This window comes from Sinocyclocheilus grahami, unplaced genomic scaffold (genome assembly GCF_001515645.1).
Source record: "Sinocyclocheilus grahami isolate Dianchi unplaced genomic scaffold, SAMN03320097.WGS_v1.1 scaffold21.1, whole genome shotgun sequence".
Classification (NCBI taxonomy): domain Eukaryota; kingdom Metazoa; phylum Chordata; class Actinopteri; order Cypriniformes; family Cyprinidae; genus Sinocyclocheilus; species Sinocyclocheilus grahami.
The window spans coordinates 5,279,136-5,292,721 of NW_015505200.1; the positions used below are offsets into that span (position 1 = coordinate 5,279,136).

The 13,586-nt window shown below is 37.3% G+C and overlaps 2 protein-coding genes across 8 annotated transcripts in view; both read left to right on the forward strand.

Moving 5' to 3' along the window:
- The first annotated feature begins 956 nt into the window (after window positions 1-956).
- LOC107557777 (apolipoprotein L6-like) lies at window positions 957-8,844 on the forward strand. 4 transcript variants are annotated; one of them, XM_016241332.1, is made up of 10 exons: window positions 957-965; window positions 3,691-3,759; window positions 3,957-4,031; window positions 6,202-6,276; window positions 6,406-6,462; window positions 6,542-6,604; window positions 7,152-7,229; window positions 7,522-7,561; window positions 7,717-7,768; window positions 7,842-8,844. In XM_016241332.1, the coding sequence occupies exons 2-10, from the start codon at window positions 3,703-3,705 to the stop codon at window positions 8,674-8,676; spliced, it is 1,332 nt and encodes a 443-aa protein (XP_016096818.1). In that variant the 5' UTR covers window positions 957-965; window positions 3,691-3,702; the 3' UTR covers window positions 8,677-8,844. The 4 variants fall into 4 exon arrangements, with proteins under 4 accessions (XP_016096818.1, XP_016096804.1, XP_016096794.1 ...); XM_016241318.1 differs by lacking the exon at window positions 957-965 and adding an exon at window positions 1,323-1,599 and having other exon boundaries at window positions 3,960-4,031; XM_016241308.1 differs by lacking the exon at window positions 957-965 and adding an exon at window positions 1,324-1,599.
- A 398-nt stretch (window positions 8,845-9,242) lies between these two features.
- Window positions 9,243-13,586, forward strand: part of LOC107557749 (uncharacterized) — a 10,816-nt gene continuing 6,472 nt past the window's right edge. Inside the window, exons 1-7 of one of the 4 annotated variants that reach the window (XM_016241284.1) lie at window positions 9,243-9,749; window positions 11,660-11,719; window positions 12,383-12,436; window positions 12,560-12,664; window positions 12,747-12,806; window positions 13,019-13,084; window positions 13,190-13,261. In XM_016241284.1, coding sequence (XP_016096770.1) covers window positions 12,575-12,664; window positions 12,747-12,806; window positions 13,019-13,084; window positions 13,190-13,261 — 288 coding nt within the window. In that variant the 5' untranslated portion in view covers window positions 9,243-9,749; window positions 11,660-11,719; window positions 12,383-12,436; window positions 12,560-12,574. Of the gene's footprint in view, window positions 9,762-11,659; window positions 11,720-12,382; window positions 12,437-12,559; window positions 12,665-12,746; window positions 12,807-13,018; window positions 13,085-13,189; window positions 13,262-13,586 lie in introns of all 4 variants that reach the window. The other 3 variants (XM_016241290.1, XM_016241277.1, XM_016241297.1) reach the window with 3 other exon arrangements.

The window sequence follows — 13,586 nt, forward strand, 5'->3', positions numbered from 1 at the left end:
AAAAGTAATCTATATAGATTTTTTCAGTAAGAAGAAATTTACATTAAATGGTTCTGTAACATCTCCTAAGCTCCACATCATCCCAGCATAAACGCTTCCGATAAAATATTTGTTATTTAGGCTAAGCATCAACATTCACAAACCACTGTTATTTTAACAGAAAAGCAAGCCTGGGCTGCTGCGTGCATGGTTTGGCATGTCAGAATGTGAGCAGCGCTTCCTTTATTATCACTAAAATCTGACATCTCAGTTCATCGCGATCTCATAAAGCTCTATTATAATACAATGAACATATGCACAATGAATCTTTCACAATGTCTACACGAGGATTCGTGAGTACGCAATTACAGCACTGCTCAGTGGATTCTAACGTAATCACCTCTGATTGGCCACTGCGTTCCAGAAATCAACAGCTATGTCTGTGATTGGTTACATTGCACAACCCTTTAAACACGTTATAAATAGAAACTCTGCCTAGCTTGCACATGTTAATCATTTTAATGTTAATATTAGTTGTTCTTTTTTACTTTTGTGCAACAGATAAATAACAATTTATATGTTTTAGACATTTTATGTTTAGATCATTTCTATTTTGCGGGAGTCCCGTAAAAAAAGATTTTATTCTACCGCATCCCGCACACACACGAGTCTCTTCCCGCCCGCACCCACACTCGCCCATCAAGAGTTGTCCCGCATCGCACCTTGTTGCGTTGGGTCCCTGTTGAGTACCGCGGGAGTGCAGGTCTCTACATTAAAGCTGATACATGTATAATTTGAAAAAACAATTAATTCTTATTTTGTGTGGGGCTCATGGTTGATAAGCGCAATTGTCTGTTACCAGTGTCGTAAATACTGTCGCTGTATAAGCTTGCCTGTGGGCAGCGCAATACACGTGAATTTGTTGACTAAGCTGACAGAACCTGCGAATGGAGAAACCTCGTTTTGAAACCATGTCCACCGACCAAGTAAAGTAGCCTGTGGACTGTTCTACAAATATCATTACATAATTTTATTTATTGTTACTCCAGAATTGAAAACTACAATAACAAAAAGAACAGTAGTATGTTTGTTTTTTTTGCTGGCATAGTTCGTATGTGGATAAAGTTCAGTCTTGTGCATTTTCAATGATCGTCATAGTTTACATCAACAGAGTACAGTGTTATATTTACAACGTGGCTAAACATTTTTACTGTCTCGTGAACAAATTAGACTTGTCATTCTGATGGCACTGATATGTTCATTAGGGTTGGGTATCATTTTTTTTTTTCGATACCGGTGCCAAATCGATACCTTTAAAACAGTTCCGGTGCCTGAACTGTCCAGGAGTGTCAGGAACATAACCATATGCAGGACAGTTGAGTTCAGGTTCTGAGGTTCAGCTCCATCCAACAGGTGCAGTGCAAACTTGAAGCAACACCATGTAACTTTTGCTTACGGTTCCCTCATGGTTGATAAGCGCAATTGTCTGTTACCAGTGTCGTAAATACTGTCGCTGTATAAGCTTGCCTGTGGGCAGCGCAATACACGTGAATTTGTTGACTAAGCTGACAGAACCTGCGAATGGAGAAACCTCGTTTGGAAACCATGTCCACCGACCAAGTAAAGTAGCCTGTGGACTGTTCTACAAATATCATTACATAATTTTATTTATTGTTACTCCAGAATTGAAAACTACAATAACAAAAAGAACAGTAGTATGTTTGGCAGATGTATGTGCGATGTAAGTATAAGAGATTTATTCATCATACAGTGTAGATAGCTACAATGATTATAACGGGATGAAAAAAAAGTCCATAAACTCGCACTAGACTGAAGTCAATGATGATGTTCTTTGATAATGTAAATGTTCGCTCTTTTTCTGTAGCTGTTGTTTGAATATCTTAAGTAAATATAAGCATTATAATTAGTAACTGACCATGTTTCTATTAAATTGTCATCATGTTAAATACAATTTCAGTAATATTAAAAATATTTTATCACACGACATCCATATGCTACTTGACTAAACTGATATAATGTATAGTTAATAGATTACACTAACATTAGGTTGCTTTTAGCCGTAACCTGGAGTTGGTTTATTTGGAGTAATGTTTTAATTAGAATGATAATATCGTGTATCGGCGATCTCACAGGCTGACGATAGGACAATATGACTATGGAGCATATCGCCCAACACCGCTCTCTCTCTCACACAAACACACACATGTTTTCCAATCCTACTGTATGATCCTGCTGTATGTGGACAGTATGTACATTGAGCACTGCTGTTCAGTTGGCTTGTTTGGGGCCAAATTTCTTTTTATTTTTGATACATTTGTATTTTTGAAATAGGCCTATATAAAAAAAAAAAAGTATATTATTTAGATGAATTTGTCTGTCTTTTATCAGATTTACCAATTGTTATCATTTCAATTAGTGCTGGTCAATTATGAAAAATAAGTAAAATTGACTAGCAAAAACTTGTGAGAATTGGGTGGGGCCGCTGCTTCAAATATTTGAGTGGCTCCTTCCCTAACAGATGTAATTTCACTCCAAACTTTTCATAAAACTTGAGAGCCCTGCAACTGTATATATATATATTTACTGTGCACACTATAACCCTGACCAGCAGTCTGTGAGTGAAGAAAGCCTGACTGGCACCACCTGACTGCCGGCCATGGATTTACAGGCACAACAAACACGGGAAGAAAGGGCGGCGTTAATAACATTTCGCTACTTCAGACTGCAAGACAACAGTTGTACTTGTTTAGACAAGTATTGCGTGTCAGTAGAAAATACCATGGAAACAGTTTACAGTACACAATTTTCTTTCATTTCATAGATATTCCACAGGTTTATTTTTCCTCTCGCCCTGCTCCATTGTTTTTTTTTCTCAGGGAAGTGGCGGTGTGCGGTAAGTAGCGCATGTCTTGGTGCTCAAACTTTTAACGACTACATTTTTTGTGTTGTTTATTTAAATTGTAACGTTACAAACTTTAATATGTGCACTGGCATATTCAGGAAACTATGCATGGTCGTATGGATGCGTGTATTTGTCAGAAATCCCGTGATTTGTCTTGACTCTAGCAGATTGTTGACAAACTTGCCTGAGGCAGGCAGCATGACTAGCTAACTAACTAACAGCCTAATTACATTTACACTAATTACACTGACACTTCATTTCTCAAATTGCTTGCTGTCACCTCTATATTTGTCCTCAATATCCATGATTTACATAGGTGTTTCAGAATTCAACTTGAATCAGCTTAAAGCGGTTTAGTGCATACATGTACATGCATGCATAATATGGTTTATAATCTCACAATAAACTGGATTTATATAGAATAATTTCTGAACAATGTAACACTGAGGACTGGAGTGATGGCCGCTGAAAATTCAGCTTTGCCATGACAGGAATAAATTACATTTTAAATTGTAAAAATGTTTCACAATATTACTGTTTTTACTCTATATTTGTCAAATAAATGCAGCCTTGGTGAGCATAGTAGACACTTATACAATGGCAGAAGTTGCTGTTCTGTGGTCTGTTTTGCCCTGCAGCATATAATGTTTCATGGTCATTTTTCAACAACAAGCCTTTTCTTCCTCTGTCTTAGGATGACCTCTCAGTTTAAAGCAAATCTTCAGCATGTGATGATGTTCGGTCTGACTTTAATATTCCTGTTTTTTCCTTTCTTGATCCTTTCCTAGGACATTCTCATAATGGATACAGAACTTTCTAAAACTGATGACAACTGTGGCGATCACTCCACTACTGAAGTAAGTCTTACCTTGTCTGCCTTTTGCATGTCTATACTCTGTTTTTCTCACTTTCACTTAACTGACACTTTTTCATGTATTGTGTGTTTTTTGTGTGTTAGTTAAACCTTACTGAATATTTCACATACTTGATATTTTTTGTAATTTCACTAGTTCTGATAAAACATGTTGTAATAGGAAGGCATCTGCTTCCCCAGCAGGGCATGGAAAAAACACAGCAGTCCTTGGAACCCTGTGAGAAACCTGACGATAAACAGTCAAAATCTAAGCAGGTGGGCATACTTTTTTTTTTTTAAACAATGCAACTCATTTTTGTAAATGATTTGCCGGCTAAATACATATATTAAAGCTCCTATTTATTACTTACATATTTGGATGGCTGTTAGAACTGCCTTTAATCCAGTGAATCTCAAAAGACAAGGGCATTTTAATCAAATGTTTATTGTCAAAAATGCACTTTTCTCTTTTATACCAGGATACAGGTTCTGGTTTAGATAAAGACGAGCAAGTTGATGTTGAGAGCCAACCATTCATCTCTATACTGGTTTATAATGTGAACAAAATTTAACTGCTGTTGCTTTGACTAACAAAAATGTATATTGACTACCTAAAATGTATATTGTACATTTTATTTTATTTTATTCTTTTTATAATATTTTATAATGAAAATTATAGTATTATTATATTTATTTTAAAATTATTATTATGTATTTTTCTTTAAGACTTTAACACTTGATTAGGTTTATATATTCAGACATCACCCCTAAACTTTGAGCTTCATTGAAAACATGTTGTAACAAACTGGTTAAGGTGCTGCTGTTCATCTAGGAATCTTGTGCAAGTCTAGCTTGGTATGGAAGCTGTTATTTCAACATGCCTTTGGGCTTTTTCAGCAATACGTTTTGGTTTTTAATTGGCCTAGCCTAAATAGCAGTAACCAAATATAAAAGACAAGTACCTACATGCACATCAGAATGCTGGGTGGGATATGACTCAAATTGTTGTGTAAGATCATCTAGCAGAGGTTGAATAAAGTAGCTCAATAATAAAGCAAATTGCAAGGCTACAATTTAAATACTCGTCTGAAGCGTGCATCAAATAGTGCTTTTTTGTCTGGCAACCGTGACTGGTTTACTAAAGTTTTTTTTTTTAAATGGCACTTCTGTTAGTTTATCATTTTGTATTCTGTCATTTTTTGCATTCTGTATTTTTTTGTCAATACAGATCATAGGCTAGATAATCACAATTTTAAAGTTATTTCTGAATCATAGGCTAAAGCTGCGTGCACACTAGCAGCAACTGCATGTCGCCAGAGGCTGGCGATGAGGTCGTAGTGGGTGTTCTCTCTACTGGCTGCCTAGTAACGAATCAGGCTAGATAATCACAATTTTAAAGTTATTTCTGAATCATAGGCTAAAGCTGCGTGCACACTAGCAGCAACTGCATGTCGCCAGAGGCGATGAGGTCGTAGTGGGTGTTCTCTCTACTGGCTGCCTAGTAACGAATCGGTTTTCTTGCCGCTAAATACAAACATATCATAGACCGTATAAAAACATGGACGTAGTGTCCGTGACATCACCCATAGGATTCTGAAGAGCGTTTTTGAAGCTCAAAAGTGGGCGGAGCAGGCCGTCGCCATCTTTACCGCACGTCACTCCCGGATAATCGAAAATGGGCAAAGAGGCGGGAGATGGTTGCTGAAACCACGCCCACCTAGCTCGATGGTGGTGAGCAGCGGCAATCCACCTGTCACTCATGTGGCCACGCCCTTAATTATGCAGAACTTTAAGGGTTAATATAATTTAAAGTTATAAAAAATTCACCCCCCTCACAGTTGTCATGAAGGGCAGAATTCGCTATATAGACCAAAACCACTTTTTGCACCAGGCTGTAAACACATATTTTCTGCTGTAAAATTGGGCATTTTAACGTGGGGAGTCTATGGGACTGACTCCCTTTTGTAGCCAGCCTCTAGCGGCCAGGTGATGAATTGCAGTTTTGGTCACTTCCGTGTTGGTTTCATGAGAGAGACTGGAAGGTTGCCGCTTGAAACATATTGGACTAAATATAATATAATATATAATATAATATAATATAAATCCGTACATAAAAACAAAAATGAATGAGAAACAGAGCCTGCTTTTTTTCCATTGCGCATGTTTATCTACGGTAAAAACACAAACATCCTCTCCTCCATCTCTCCGTTACTGCCTGAGCTGAGAGGAGAAAGATCACAAGCTCTACCGTCTTCTTTCCTATTGGCTGTCGCTCCCGAAAGTCGCTCTTCATTTGCATAAAGTTGAAGAATTCTAAACTTTGTCGTGTCACTGGACACACCCTATCCGGTCGCCAACAGTCGCTGACGCTCGTGTTGCCAGCTCTTCACTGAAATGAATGGGATCGTGTCGCTTTGGGTTATATGCATTCTGCTCCTCGTTACAGGCCGCTAGCAATGAGATCCCAGAAAAGATGCCTGCCGCAGTGGTTGAGGCACCTGGAGAAGAGCAAAATCCAAAAGTAAGCACCCATCTTACCATTTTAAGTAAATACTGATGACCTTACCATTACGAGTTTCCAGAGAACCAAAACGGGTGATCTGGACTTCATCCCAGTTGAACGGCTTTAAACCATATGACATTTTCACAGCAAAAAGGACAGAAGAAGAAACCCAGAAATCCATTTATGCCCCAGGTTGCCGCAAAGGTAAAAAATAAATAGTCATGTTTACTTTTTTAAAATCCTCACAGTTGTTAGTTAATGGAAGCATGTGCTATTTTTTCAGAACAAAGGAACACAGAAGAAGAATGGAAACCAAAATGAAGACAGTGGCAGTGACCTTGCAGAGGTGCTGTAATGTCCTAGCAGTTCTTTTAATCATGTAACTCAAATAACTCTTGTGACACTGAAAACAAGACTCAACCAGGTAAAGAATGAGAACTGAGAGATGTGGTATCCTAAATATAAAAACCCCACTGAGGCCTTCATAAACTGTTTTACGCTACAGGTCAGGTGGCAATAAATGAGCCGTGCGTTGGCTTGCCTAACAATCAGTTGCACACAAAAGTGGAATTCTAAATGTCTGCAAGCATTAAAAAGAGAAGTTGTCTCTAAAGGAAGCATTCTGTGCTTCTCTCTTTTTTTATTAGTTTTGTATTTTTTATTTTAAAAATTAAACTTCTTTTTTTTTTACTCAAGGAAAAAAATATTTCAGCTTGCAACAGCAAATTTTTGCAACCTGTGATGAAAACAAAACCACTCAAACACACTACCTTCCTATTTGTCTCACAACTTCTGCAATTTATGTTGGTTTCTGCATTGGAATTTTCTCTTCAAGTTCCCCTTTACACAATCTACTTTCTGGTTTGTTAGTTTTTGTTTTTTTCCCCCCTAAGACTAAAGGCCACAAGAAGTCCCTCATGGAATGGCTGGATGAGTTCCGTTTAAGTGAAACTCAGAGAGAGGATGAGGAGGTTGGTTCTATAAATATAGATCCTTGTCTTTGTTTTCTAAAAAAAAAAAAAAAAAAATGTAGTTATCCTAAATGCATCTGTCACAGGATCTTGATGGCCTCATTAGTTTTTGTTTTTTTCCCCCCTAAGACTAAAGGCCACAAGAAGTCCCTCATGGAATGGCTGGATGAGTTCCGTTTAAGTGAAACTCAGAGAGAGGATGAGGAGGTTGGTTCTATAAATATAGATCCTTTTTTTTGTTTTTTAAAAAAAAAAAAAAAAAATGTAGTTATCCTAAATGCATCTGTCACAGGATCTTGATGGCCTCATGGATTGGTGGAACACTGTGGAGCGTGAGTTTGTCCTGCCATGTTTGTCCACTTTTAGAAACAACCCCCCAATACTTACTAGTTTAATCTAGTTAACAGCAATTTATTTTTAAAAAGGTTCTGATAGATGGTCCTTCATCTTTAGCTATTTTCCTCCCATTTTGTTTTTTCCAAATCAGAATGGGAAGACATGCCCAAAAGTGACAACATGACAGAGAAAGAGGAAGCCAAGTAAGTCCCAATTCATTCTGTGTGCATGTGACATGACAAAGTGAATTTGACTGACCAATTGTCTTTTGCTCAGGGCTTTTGCTGTAACAGCTGAAAAGGTGCAAAAGGGCATACGAGTGTTTAACAAACTTTTCTCAGAACGGGCGGAAGGACTGTGGCAGCATGTGATCGACCTGCATGCCATTGCTGATGGCCTAGACCGATTCAACAAGAAAACCAAGATTGCCCAGATCACTGGTGGCTCCACCAGTGCTGTGGGAGGTGTTGCTACCATAACTGGCCTCATCTTAGCACCTTTCACAATGGGAACCTCTCTGATCGTCACTGCAGTTGGCCTGGGTGTTGCCATGGCAGGTGGTCTTACCTCTGCATCCGCTGGGATATCCAGTACCGTCAACAACACTTTGGATCGCAGAAAGGTAGAGCGCATTGTGGAAGACTATCAGGCGAAGATGGCTGACCTTAACAAGTGCATGAAGTTCATCAAGCAAGGCATTACAAACCTACGCAAGTTCAACCTGAATAAGATGAAGAACAATGCATACAATCGAGACTTCCCTTGTTTTGACAATATCTATGAGGACAGCGCTATGGCGGGCAAAGCTATTCTAACCAATGCCAATGAAATTATGCGTGTGATGCAGATAGCCAATGCGGCGGGAACCACTGCGGCACGTGCTGTGCAGATCGCTAGTATATCCACAGGTGTTCTGACGGGGCTTTTTGTCGGGATGGACATCTATTTTGTGGCCAAGGACTCCCATGAACTGAAAAATGGTGCAAAGTCAGAATTTGCTGCCAAGATTAGAGAGGTGGCAGATCAGCTACATGAGGGCTTGATGGAACTTAACATAATCCGAGATGAGTTGCGATTGACCACCACTCTGAAAGAAGACAAACCATCTTGACAAACCTCTGTAAACACTCCTCTGAGTTTATTATTACATTCACAATAGATGATATAAAATTGTATGGTTATAGAACTATACTGGCTTTCCTTATTCGACAGAAGAGGAAATTTGGGATCTTAACTTGTTTTTATTACTTTATTTCCACTGCTTGTTAGGGTATAATTGTATAATTGAACATCTAATATATGTTCTATATGGTCCTAAACACACGGTTATCCCACCATGGTAAGTGAATGGAGGGGGTTATTTTGTGTATTTTCTAGGGCTGTAAAATAATTAATTGCGATTAATCGCATCCAAAATAAAAGTTTGTGTTTACATAATATATGTGTGTGTACTGTGTATATTTATTATGTGTATAGAAGTACACTCACATGCATGTATATATTTAAGAAAAATATTTATATATGAAATATTTACATTTTTATATAATATATAAATGATATATGTAAATATACATATAAATATTTGTAAAATATACGTGTGTGTATTTATATATATATATATATGTATATGTGTGTTTAATATACATAGTACACATATTATGTAAACACAAACCTTTATTTTGGATTTATTTTCGTTTGACAGCCCTTTTTTAACGGATAATGAATGCTAGTTATTTCATTATTTATTACATTTGATTATTTGCAAATTTCTCATTGCCAAATATTTATCAGTCACTGATGGTCCTGTCTGTCCACATTAAGGCCAACATTTTTGATGGCTGACTGATATAATGCATTTTCATACAGTGAATATGGTAATGGATTGTGCTTATTTCATTTTGAATTTAAAATATATTATGAGGGTTTTCTAAAATGTTTTCAAGGCAGTTTTAATGTTACCTTATGTAACAAAAAAGGTAACATTTGTTATAATAAAACTCAATACCTGTGCTAAAAGTGTCTGAAGAAACAGCCTTGTATTATATCATTTGTTTAGTGGAAGTGGCTCGCTGTCGTCATACTGACACCCTGCTAAACAGCCCCGCTGTTCTGTCTTCACTCAACACAGATTTACCGGGTGGAGCTTGACAAAGTTTTGACAGGCCGTTTTTCTGGGAACCTAAGGTAGGCAAAACAGTACGTTGAAATATCGTCACGATTCTCAATTCTGCATGTTTATTAAATAAACTATTCGGCCCAGTTTCGGTATAGAAGAGTCTTGTGTTTGGCTGGACCTCCCATTTGTCATTCAAGGTCAGACGCTTTCTCCGAGACTAGACAAATCCGCTGGAAAAACAAAGGGCGATCAGTTTAGAAAAAGAATTCAACATTGAAAATGGAAGAATAAAAAGTAAGCACACCAAAGTGCATCTTAACGAATAGAAGCGTCGGGAGCGCGAGGCGTTGTCGCCGCGTATGATACTGTTTGCAGTTGTTTGTCATGAATGATGTCAGTGCCTGGCACTCTTTGGGATTGTTTTTTAGAGTGCACTCCTGCCTGTGCTGTCTTGCCTACGCAATGCTTCATAAAAATACTTTCCATCATATTGTTTTCTATGATACATGCATTGTGGTTGGAAATGAAAAAGCGCATATGATTCCAAAAGGAACGCTGAAGCAGGAAGCAGACCTCCCCTAAATGAGATGATATGTGGTTAAATGATGAGGTGAGGATCCCAGGTAGCAAACTGACTCCTATCCTGTGCTTCCTATCTTGAGGTACCACAAGCTCCGATCCAAAAAACGGGTCCGTATCAGAGTCCACTGGCACTTGCAACGGATCTGTAGGCGCAGTCTCCCTGTATTAATATAAATAAATCATTCAAAACTTGAAAAAAATCTAAACTTTCCTTGGCCAATAACAATGAAACACTCAAGAGAAAGTAGGTAATTGCAGACTAAATATATTGAATAGGTTTTACAGGAAAATAAAATGCAACCATAAATTGTACTACCAAAAACATTGTTTAATTTATTTAAAAACTTAAGCTCTAAAAAAAAGTCAGTAGTATTGATTCAGTTCATTAACTTTGTCAAATTAATGTTTACGAATGAATTAGTTCAGTTCAGCTTTAAGGAATTCTACAGCAGACAAAAGTTTCATTAATCACTTTTGAGTCAGCTTGATGTTGATTTGAAGTTCAATATCAGTGAAAATGTTGCATAAATTATGAAAGTCGATTCGGCAATAAAGCAGCTCTGGAGAAAACAGTGATGTCATAATCCAACTCAATTCAGTTCAAGTTTTGTCATCATGCAGTAGTGTCAGATCAGCCAAATCAATAATAATACTGAATAGTCAGTGTCTTTTAGACTTCAGAGGTGACAGTGGAACCCAGACTCCACCACGTGACTGAAACAGAGAAAGAAATAAAAAAAAAAAACTTGGGAGAAACCAGGTGTAGTTAGCTTAGCTCAGTGGTGTGTTTATGATTTCAGGCTGCGTAACTAGTCTGATTGTGGACTGCTGTCATTCAGAATATTTCATCCAGCTCCTCCTGCTTGAACATCAGGATACGTCACACCAGCATTTGGTGGGAAGAGAAGTGTAGTCTGTCCAGCAGGGCTGCCGTTTATCCAGTAGTGGACAACTGGCTTAAAAGTGACTGTAAGCATGATAAAACTGCATTGTGGTCCTAGCAGCTCCTGGTCTGACACGTTCATTGCTGGCCATATGGGTCTGTGCAGAGGACTTGTCTGTTTCTTGTGGCCTTTGCTGAGAATCTGTGCCAATGGCTGTCAAGTTGTCGTGGTCTTCGCTGACATTCAGGACTGCGTTGTGGTCGTCTCAGGGTGCAGGTCCACCATCTGGTCTGGATACGGACCGGATCCGTCTGACTATGGGCCTGTTTAGACCTGGTCACTTAATGTGTTTTCTCTGATTCGATAGCTATCTGATTTGTTAAAACGGTTCCGTTTACACTTTGCCACATAAATGTGTCTCCACAAAATCTTCAGTTCCCGTGCTATACAAATTTAACAGGGTTCACGTCAATGAAATCTACAGATATGCACTGCATTTTATTCATCATCAGCTAATTACAAGATCAAAGACCGCAACAAGAAAGAGAGCGGCATCAACACTGGAAAGATAAGTTAGTCTTACTACTAATGAAGATGATTGTGTGTTGAGCATCTGCAACTTAATCTGCAATTAAATGAATAGAAAGGGCAGATAAATCAAGCATAATAGAACACTTTTATTAAGCATTTGTTATGTATAATTTAATAAGTATTTATTATGGAAATGATTATGGAAAATATTATTTGAACTATAATCACTTAAAGGAAGTCAAGAATTATTTAATGAACCACTGAAACATGTCTGGAGCTGATTGTCTATTTCTTCATAACCTGTGAAAGGAGTTGGTTGTGATAATTAATTTTAATCTCTGTGGGCCTGGTCTGACAGAATAACATCCATGGACATGAGTCCCGAAAGAGTCCACCCCAGAGAATGACCAACTAGGGAATGGCATAAAAAAATCAAAGCGAGAGAAAACTCTTTTTATAGGTTTATGTGTGAATGTAAGATATTGACTGTATGTAAAAAATAATAATAAATCTATGGTACAATATTTTAGAATGATTCTAAATAGTGTTAGACTATTGTAAATATTAGCTTATTAAATAAATTAGCTTTTCAGAAAATACAAAGAGATATGTGCAAGGTAATTTTAAAGCATGACATTTAAAAAAAAAACTGCATTAACTGATTTCCAAGTAGGATTGATATAATGGTGAATATTCTTCCATAGGTGTGAAAGTTGACAGAGTGACAATAAGTCAGAGGAAAACAACAAATCATTCAGGTGAGTAATATTATATGTCATTGTGTACCACACTTAAATATGCAAATACTTTTTAGCAACCACATACAGTATATGAATAACCTCCCAATTTGTGTTGTGTTTTTTCCTTTGCTTGTGCTACAGGAAAAAGCAGATTCAATGTACAGGCGTTCAGACGTAGATGAGCACTCATCTGAGGCGAGACAGTACATGTTTAAGGGTTTAGGAACAGGAAGCTTTCACGCTAAGGTAATTAGTTTGATGTAACCAGACTCTCTCGTAATATCTGGGCTTTCAATTGCAATGGTTAGTTGACAATTTTTTTCTCTAGGATGAGAATTGTGAACTTATGGGCAATAATGACGGTCTGTTAGAGAACAGCAAAATTAAGGTCAGTTAATATGTTTTCTCTTAATGCACTTGAGAGTTGATGTTATGGTTTGATTTCTCAGAATACTGTTTTGAATCTGCATTGACTCTGCTTTACAATAAATAACATTTTGGAATATAGGCAGACTGCAAGGAAGAATCTGATTGAGTTATATGTAGAAAGTATACAGTAAATATAGCAATGGCATGTTTCTGAGAATAATCTTTTCCCAGAACAAGCTAACTGAGAGTGAGCTGTCGGCTCTCGATGATCAACCATCAGGCAACAATAACCCGAAGGTATGCTTGACTTTTATTATAAATGGTGTATATTTATATCCGATTCATAGTTTAACTTTTTATGATGAAAATGTTTGTAGGATGTAAATTTTCTTCATTTATCAGGGGAAAGCTGCTGTTTTCAGCCGGTTGTTTAAAAGAACGCCTAAAAAGTGGACGAGTCACCCAGTGCAAGAGGTAGAACATCTGGTGTTACTTTAGACATTAAAATAACCAATTTAAGCCTATATGCTTTTTTATGACAAACAATAGAAGCTATTTTATATGTTGATATACATATGCTAGTTCAAATAAATTCATAGCATAATTTAAGTTGAAATGACACTGACCATGAGCACTGAGGTATCAGAATGTTGCTAATATCCATTTTCATCCATTTTGTGACTTACATACAGGTGCATCTCAATAAATTAGAATGTCATGGAAAAATAAATTTATTTCAGTAATTCAACTCAAATTGTGAAACTTGTGTATTAAATAAATTCAATGCACACAGACTGAA

What these genes read in the sequence shown, in the direction of transcription:
- LOC107557777 (XM_016241308.1), top strand. Translation starts at nt 1,561, where the DNA reads ATGGAGAAACCTCGTTTGGAAACCATGTCCACCGACCAA. An exon ending in GCGATCACTCCACTACTGAA is followed by an intron (nt 3,760 to 3,956) that starts GTAAGTCTTACC and finishes CTGCTTCCCCAG; the next exon opens with CAGGGCATGGAAAAAACACA. An exon ending in GTGGCAGTGACCTTGCAGAG is followed by an intron (nt 6,605 to 7,151) that starts GTGCTGTAATGT and finishes TTCCCCCCTAAG; the next exon opens with ACTAAAGGCCACAAGAAGTC.